Here is an 8,287-nt window from a genome sequence, read left to right as displayed (position 1 = left end):
TGTTTCCTCTCCCCTCCTTCGCTTCCCTCCCACCCCTTCCCCTCCTTCCTTCCTTCCCTCCCTGCCTCTGCTTCCCTTACCTCTGTTTCCTCTCCCCTCCTTCGCTTCCCTCCCACCCCTTCCCCTCCTTCCTTCCTTCCCTCCCTGCCTCTGCTTCCCTTACCTCTGTTTCCTCTCCCCTCCTTCGCTTCCCTCCCACCCCTTCCCCTCCTTCCTTCCTTCCCTCCCTGCCTCTGCTTCCCTTACCTCTGTTTCCTCTCCCCTCCTTCGCTTCCCTCCCACCCCTTCCCCTCCTTCCTTCCTTCCCTCCCTGCCTCTGCTTCCCTTACCTCTGTTTCCTCTCCCCTCCTTCGCTTCCCTCCCACCCCTTCCCCTCCTTCCTTCCTTCCCTCCCTCTCTCCCTTTCCTTCCCTTACCTCGGTTTCCTCTCCCCTCCTTCCCTTACCACTGCTTCCTCTCCCCTCCCTGCCCCTCTCCTCACCTTGTTGGCACTTCTGCACTAGCTGGCTGACCTCGGGAGGCAGGCACGTTGACATGGCAACGGCCGTCCCTCCGCTCGTCAGCTTCACCTCCTTCTTCACGACCTCCTCCTCCTCGTCATCGCTGTCCAGCTTGTTCGTCTTGAGGAAGGTGAGCAGCTGAGGCGTCGGCTTCCTCTTCATCGCGACGTAGTCCATCATGTTTCCTCCCGTCTGCAGGTAGAACAGCTCGATCATGTGCTCGTTGTACAGCTCCTTCAGCAAGGGAAGCTCCTTCACCTTCTGTTCGTGCACGAGCCCACGCAGCGTCGCCGCATCCTTTACCTCCTCCTCCTCCTCTTCCTCCTCCTCCTCGTACTTCAGACGCTTCACCGGAGGCTGCCCGACGAGCGACGTGGTCGCCGCGGCGACGGGACTCGCGCGCCGCTGCTGCTGCGTCGTTGCCGTGGTGACGGTGTGAGGGACAGCGAGTGGGGGCACGCCGCCGCGCGACGGGCTCTGTCCGTGGTGGTGGACGGTGCCTCCTGGTATCGTCTCCTGAAGTCCTGGCTGTCCTACGTTGACCAGCACTCCCTGCTGCCGCCGCGGCACGCCCTGCAACCACCCACGCACGTTACTACATCACTACGTTGACCAGCACGCCCTGCAACCACCCACGCACGTTACTACATCACTACGTTGACCCAGCACACCCTGCAACTACACATTGCATTAGAACATTAAAGCATTATCAAAAAATGTGGCTGTCACCCTTTCCAGTAGGAAAACACCCACACACACATTATATGCACACAGGCACATACCCACACGCAATTCACGCATGCGTTCGCACACACACGCACCAGGGAAAAAATAAAAAATCTATTTTTCGGGAGCTACTTTTCAAGCTCGCGTGCATGAAAATAGCACTCTAAAATTTGGTTTGCATTGAACTCTATGCAAATTTACGGGGGCTCTTTTTGGCATTTGGGGGGCGATGGCTAAATCGCCCCGAGCCACCGTGTATTTTTTTCAGTGACACGCACCCACCCCCCACAAAACACACCTGGACAGAAGTCGACACTGCTACCATCTCAGCCGCAGGCCGATTAGTGTTTTTGAACAGCACTATGCCGCCGTCCTGCCTGTGTCGGGTCGGACTCTGCATGGTGATGTTGATTACTCCAGCATTCATCGACGGCTGCACCTGTAACCACGTCGATTCTATCGTCATGCTCCCCAGCAAACACACATACGCTACTCACGATCATGTGCGACCGCGCAAACGTCCAAATATTTGCACAAGACGTGACTCATTCCTTCTCAAGGCCCGCTCGTAATGAAACAAGGCACAGAGTAGCTGGCAGGTCACTTTCAACTTATCTTCTCCCAAATAATCGAAAAGCGTATTAGCCAAATTACGTCTCAACTATTAGCAGACCTATTTCCGATCACTCCAGTATGAAATTTACGACAAGTTTGTGAGCACTTCTATAGCATATATAAAATAGCAAATAATGCATTTCTTTAAAGTCGCGACAACCGCCGTGCTAGGATTGTAATGATAGCGACATATACGTAATAGTAACAATGATAGTTGTTTATTACTGCCTCATAACCGGTCCATCGGTTTGTCACGTTCGACATGACAGGGGTCGAAATAAGCGATGGTCCGATGAGCGGGGTCCGGGGCCATAAAATAATCAGGCGGACCATCAGATTTTCAAAGTCAATGGTACGACAGACCATTGAATATTTTGGCCCCATTTTACGATAATTTTCTTTGAAGTTTCCACGTTTCGATTATTGCTAATCCAGTGTTGACCATAGCAAATATTTGGCATGATGTAACAATGAGAACAATTTGAAATTTAAGAAGACCATCATAATTTCAAACTAGATGGTCCTGTGGTCCATCTCTTTTTTCTCTCCTTATTTCTACCCCTGCATGAACATGTAATCGCGGTGACAAGTGCGACCGCGACCGGGTCACCCACCTGACCGATCAGCGTCTGCTGTGGGGACGACACCTGGACAAGTGTCGCCGGCTGCGGCGTCCGCACGATCTGACCGACGACCGGCTGTGGCGCGGCGAGGACGAACGTCTGCGTCGCTAGCTGGGGGCTCCCTATGCGCGGGCCCGCCTGCACAACAAACTGCTGCATCCCTCCGGGGGCCACGGTCGTTACGGTGGGCCTCACGGCGCCCTCTTGTGGCACACGCGGTTCTCCCGCGACACGGTTGTTGTTCCCGGGAAACATTTCGCTTGGCGACTACGACTGTAATGCCGCTGTGGTGAGAAGAAATACATTTTCAAGGAAAATTAATATAGTACTATTAGTAGCAAGTTACAATTGAACAATAACAAAAGGATTGACATCGTATATTTTAGTCGTTATAACTTAACGTTCTGCCATCGTCGAACTTCTACTTCTAGAAGTTCGACGATGGCAGCAGAAGTGTCTGTCCCCAGCAGTAAAATGTGAGGTTCACAAAGTAATAACTAATAGTAATATAAATAACTGCAGTAGTATTAACACACGGTATTCGGCTACGCGCTTCTCATATACGATATATCAACCTAATGTATATACGACAGCATAATCTACAGCAACCTCGCCCTTTATAAACAAAATCGTATTTTTTTCTTTCAATTTACGCGAAATAGGAGTAATGGGCGCCGCCATATTGGACTTATGCGGCGGCTTACGTTGCGCGCCATTGATATAAGAAAAAGGTAACGATAATAAACTCACATCTTCTGCGGTATCGAGTACCCATCCGTGATTGAATACCGTACATTCAACAAAATAATATGTCTATCTGTCCATTTCTAGCTTTTAAGAGCTAATGTGGTTATATTTACAGCATAAATGTCCAAATGGTCGAAGATTCAACCCAACGACACATAAAATATATGAAAGATGGCCGTTTGCCACGGTCACGTGAAACTACATGACGTCACATACATTCTTCCCCCAGACTATCGTCATCATCGCCAAGTTATAACGTATAATTTTCAAAACGTAGAACTAAATCACAAGAGAATGTCTGCATAAATTAAATGTTAAATTTTTTAAATCATTTAAAAAAAAACTCACAAATTAGGATAATAGTGGAATAATAGTGATGTATGATTGCTCACTTGGTTTCCACCATGTTGTCATTTGCGGATAGTATCGGCGAAAAAATACAAATCGAGTGCACAAAATGTTGTCCACATACAAGTAATACTAAGACTAAGAGCAAGTAACATGGACGACAATATTGGAGCCTTGTTTGAGGATTTTGAAGCCGACCGGGAACCCGAACATGCATTCATTCGGAAGATAGACGGCAGTGGAAAAAAACACAAGACGCGATACTGCGAAGGACTTGACAATGACAGCGCCAGCGCCAGCGAAACCGCGAAACAGCGAAACTCCTCAGCAGACTCAGGCGACGAAGACAGCTCGCCCCCCCTCGATACAAGCGTAGAGTTTTTAGAGCGCGTTTCCGGGGTCAAAGCTGAGGCCATCACCATAAATTTGGTAACGCCTGTCCGGAGAAGGAATCGCTGCGATGACCTCACCGAACCGCCGGTGGCGTCCCCCGACGGCCCGACGGTGCAATGCGACGTAGCGGAAGCGGCGCCGGCACGCACGACGGCTCGCGACGAATCCTTCGCTTGTCCGAATGCCAGCAAGTTGCCGTCTCAGTCTGATCGTCTTCCCATGGAGAGTGATTCCGGGGCGGAAGGAAGCGTGTCGGAAATCGACAATCCGTGCGTGTCCGGCTCACTGAATGGCAACTCCGCTTCGGCCGTCTCGTCTTCGACGGCAGATAGAGGGCTCGCGAGAACACGGAACTACGGCTGCGAGACGGAAGCAGAGGGCAGCACTCAAGTCGAAGTGCTGAAGCGTAAATTGCGAGCATGCGTTTCGGAGCTAGAGACAACGCGCAAAGAGAATATCCTTTATGTGTTTTTGGTAGGAGGTCGGTCTTTATTGGCTCTTGCTATAGTACTAGAGCTATATTGGCTCTTGCTATTTGTGTAACTATCGCAATTGTAGTTACACATTTAAATCCCAATATATCTGCTCTGGCCAATGTATACTATGCATTGATCTTGATATGTACGTCGAGAAGCCTGAAGAGGCGAATTACGACGTGTGATCTGTTGGAGTTGATGGGGAGTTGTGGGAGTTGTAAGGATTGAAGAGCTTTTCTATTTAACTGAGGTGCTCTCATAGTCTTAAAAGCATTTTGTCCTCTCATTATGTTGAACTGACCGTTAGATGGAATTCCTAGAATGTGCAAAATTTTATTCAACGTCGAATGATTGTAAGAAAATTCACAGAGCTTGCACAAAATTTGTTCGTACTTTGAATTTCAGTTTCCTTACAGTGAGTTTACATGAAAGACTGACTCAATTAACACGACACATCGAAATGCCAAGGTATCTATGAGTCATTTATTTGCAGCTAGTCATTTTGCACTTACAAGTATCTAAAAAATGAATCGCGCTCATTCTTTCAGCAATTCCCCTCGTAACAACCTCGCCTCTATTTTCACTGATTGAGTCATGTCAATCTTTACAGAACTCTAGGAAAGAACGAAGAGGGACCAGTTTTTCAGGTTTTATTTATGAACAACTTCAATGCCAAGTATGTATATATCCGTAAATAGACGAGTATTACCGCAAGACATATTATCATATAACAAAAAATATAAATACTACATGGGTTCAATTTCATTTTAATGAATTTTTGCTGGCTTTCTAATGTTGATGTAAAATAAATCCTATACCTAAGCCTCGGAATGCATGTCAGATAACTAGTCTAAATGAAAATTGTTTTCGGGACCACCCCCTCCCATACCCACCCACTCATACTCTTCTCCTGTGCGCAGCTAACTGCCTGCCATGGCACTTCAGCACCACACTCCAGAGAGTTAAGGGCTGGTAGATTTTACAGATCACTATTACCATGTTGGCCAATAAAGAATTTCGGTTAGCTTCAAGCCCTGCATAGTGGAGATGCGTGAAAATAATAGAATCGCTGCAAAACGGAGAAATCTGTGAACAAAAAACAGCAAAAATTCTTATACATGTGTGGGATACATTTTATTGAGCGCTAATAATAACTATATAATTAATAGGTATTATTAGTTGTTGATTTTACATCTGTTTAAATTAGTAATTACAGACACGAGGTCGAGGCACTGCTTGGAGATTTGATGCGGCGTGACACGACCGTTATCTCCCCTGTCATGGCGGTCAATGACGAGTCTAAGGTAGCTCACTCACAGTCCGTACACGTCAACCTGAATTTTAAAATACCATTTTCAGAGACTGGAAGGTCTTGGAAAATAGGCTGTGATCCTAGAAAGTTATGGAAATTTTGTTATTATTGTGTTTAGTCCCAGAATGCCCTTGAAATTGAACTTGTGCTTCTTGGGTCTGAAAGGCAAAATATTTGCTGCTTTTGCATCATGCAAGGGATTGTTAACTAATTGTTGATTGGAGGATACAAGGGATTGTTAACTAATTGTTGATTGGAGGATACAAGGCACAAAGTTTGTATTTCATTAAAGTCTAGGCCATCATGAGAGCTGTTATATTTATATGGCCTCTGCAATTGAAATTCTAAATAGTTGTTTTCTAACATTGTTTTACCACATTCTCAACAACTGTATGAATATGTGGGGTTGGCGCACATCATTCCGCGCCTAATAAATAGTCTAATCAAGTTTTTTCGCGGGGCTAGAGCCGGCTTATGTTCACCATTCTCGTGCGCGATGCTGATATCTGTTTGCGTTGTCCGTTCTAGAAGGTTTCCTACACGGATGTTTGCCACGAGCGTGGGAAGCTGCATGACATGAGTGCTGTAAGTACGATTGCTCAATCAGCGAGTCGCCTCGTCTGCTTGCTGCGCTAGCAGTAGAGTAGATCAGTAAATCACGCATCAGTAGCAGGTTTAAGTCGAGTGTGTGGGTGCGTGTAGCGCGCGTGCGTGTAGCGTATGTGCATGTAGCGCGCGTATACCATGTTTTAACGAGCGTTTCCTCTCTGCATTGCAGGTGTTGGGTTGTCTGCAGATTTTTCGTCAGTACTCAATCGATATGAGTGGTCACATCACTGGCTCCACCGTCCCCTCGTATCCTTCCATTGCCGTGCGCGCGCAGCAATACACGCTCATCAAAGCATCGCTAAATACGCTGCGATCACTCAAGCAAGCGTCGGTAATATTCCACGGTGTCACGTCGGTAATTTTTATGCGAAGGTGGTCGGGTATCTTCTTTGCCTCAGGAGGTGGAAAGAAGGTGCTCATAGCTCGAGGGGTGTGAATCCCACATGATAAGCGAGCAAATGGAATCTTCATGTTCAGTTGGTGTAGTTGGCTTCTCTACTCCACCAGGATGTGCATGGGTAGAAAATAACTTGTGAACAAGGAGTCAAATGGACTCCCTGCCCTCAAAAAGAGGGTGTTCGCAGCAAAATGAAGGAGTCTGCAGTCTGAAGTTTAAAACTAAAGATATTAACAATAACGCATTTGCTTATTTTGAAGATTCATGCAGTTGCACGTCTGCCAAATTGTCTTTGGACATTTGCTGAAAAAATCTCGTGGTCATTCCGCGAGGCCGTGCTCTGGAATGAACTAGTTAGTATAGCAGAATTTCTGGGAGTCACACAGACTCCTGCATATGTCAAATCAGGGAGTCCAACAGTAATTCAGGGAGTATTTGACTCCAGACTCGCGTTAATTTCACACTCTGCTTTGGGTTGCAGTCTTAAGCATCAGGGAACGAGCGATGTGTCGTAAAGTGACACAGAGCTTTTTTTGCCGAGCACGACAAATTTTCAGCTTTAGTAATCCGGGTGGGTCATTACCATAGTGTGACTGTGGGGCCACCTGGTGGCGAGACACGTAGGCTTCTTGACTTGATTTTATTAGATACGATCGAGCCGTGGATGGTTTCATCCCTCCCACGGAGGAGGAGAACGAGGAAGGGTTGACGCCCAAGCCAAAGCAAGGGTAAGTGGATGCTGCCTTGTCATCTCCCCATCATTGTTGTTTGTATACCCCTCTATCTCTCCATAATTGTCATCTATCATTGTGATCCCTCCATCCTCCTTATCTCTCTATCCCTCCATCCCTCCATCCATTCACCCCTCATCTCTCTATCCCTCCATCCCTCCATCCATTCACCCCATCATCTCTCTATCCCTCCATCCATCTCTCTATCCCTCCATCCATCTCTCTATCCCTCCATCCATCTCTCTATCTCTCCATCCATCTCTCAATCCCTCCATTCATCTCTCTATCCCTCCATCCATCTCTTGATCATCTCCCCTTCATCATTATTAATCCAGCCTCCTCATCTCTCCTCATCCACAACACACTAACGAGTGAAGCTGCGATGGAAACTCGTCTAGTTTAGGCATGCTCGTCTGCACGCCACTTGTTGCGTTGCCCGCAGCGACCGCGCGACATGACGCTGGCTCCCTCTGTGATTGCAGGAAGTCACGACGGCAGTGCTTTAACTGCGGCGGCGACCACAACCTTTATGAGTGCGTCGAGGCGAAAGACTTTGCGGCGATACGCAGGAACAAGGCGGAGTTTCTCAACAGACAGTCATCGAGTCAACTGTAAGGAAACATGCTGCGGCTGCTGCTGCTGCTGCTGCTGCTGATGCTATTGTACTGCTGCGGGCTGCTGCTGCTGCTGCTGCTGATGCTGCTGCGCTGCTCTGCTGCTGCTGCTACTGCTGCTGCTGCTGCTGCTGCTGCTGCTGCTGCTGCTGCTGCTAGCTGCTGCTGCTGCTGCTGCTGCTGCTGCTGCTGACGT

The 8,287-nt window shown here is 47.9% G+C and overlaps 2 protein-coding genes across 2 annotated transcripts in view; one reads left to right on the top strand and one right to left on the bottom strand.

Annotated features, from left to right (window-relative positions):
* LOC106813768 (helicase domino-like) overlaps window positions 1-3,378 on the bottom strand; it is a gene marked incomplete at its 3' end in the record, with an annotated part of 12,778 nt that extends 9,400 nt beyond the window's left edge. The window contains exons 1-4 of the mRNA XM_014817989.1: window positions 3,215-3,378; window positions 2,456-2,748; window positions 1,525-1,665; window positions 482-1,073 (exon numbers count right to left, since the gene is read on the bottom strand). Coding sequence (XP_014673475.1) covers window positions 482-1,073; window positions 1,525-1,665; window positions 2,456-2,719 — 997 coding nt within the window. The remainder of the gene's footprint in view (window positions 1-481; window positions 1,074-1,524; window positions 1,666-2,455; window positions 2,749-3,214) is intronic.
* A 238-nt stretch (window positions 3,379-3,616) lies between these two features.
* Window positions 3,617-8,287, top strand: part of LOC106813767 — a 13,766-nt gene continuing 9,095 nt past the window's right edge. Inside the window, exons 1-8 of the mRNA XM_014817988.1 lie at window positions 3,617-4,406; window positions 4,854-4,896; window positions 5,039-5,104; window positions 5,636-5,732; window positions 6,269-6,325; window positions 6,519-6,595; window positions 7,394-7,474; window positions 7,960-8,088. Coding sequence (XP_014673474.1) covers window positions 3,713-4,406; window positions 4,854-4,896; window positions 5,039-5,104; window positions 5,636-5,732; window positions 6,269-6,325; window positions 6,519-6,595; window positions 7,394-7,474; window positions 7,960-8,088 — 1,244 coding nt within the window. The 5' untranslated portion in view covers window positions 3,617-3,712. The remainder of the gene's footprint in view (window positions 4,407-4,853; window positions 4,897-5,038; window positions 5,105-5,635; window positions 5,733-6,268; window positions 6,326-6,518; window positions 6,596-7,393; window positions 7,475-7,959; window positions 8,089-8,287) is intronic.

Source organism: Priapulus caudatus, unplaced genomic scaffold (genome assembly GCF_000485595.1).
Source record: "Priapulus caudatus unplaced genomic scaffold, Priapulus_caudatus-5.0.1 Scaffold822, whole genome shotgun sequence".
In the NCBI taxonomy this organism is placed as follows: domain Eukaryota; kingdom Metazoa; phylum Priapulida; class Priapulimorpha; order Priapulimorphida; family Priapulidae; genus Priapulus; species Priapulus caudatus.
The sequence above is the reverse complement of the archived record's forward strand: the minus strand, read 5'-3'. Positions and strand labels throughout refer to the sequence as shown.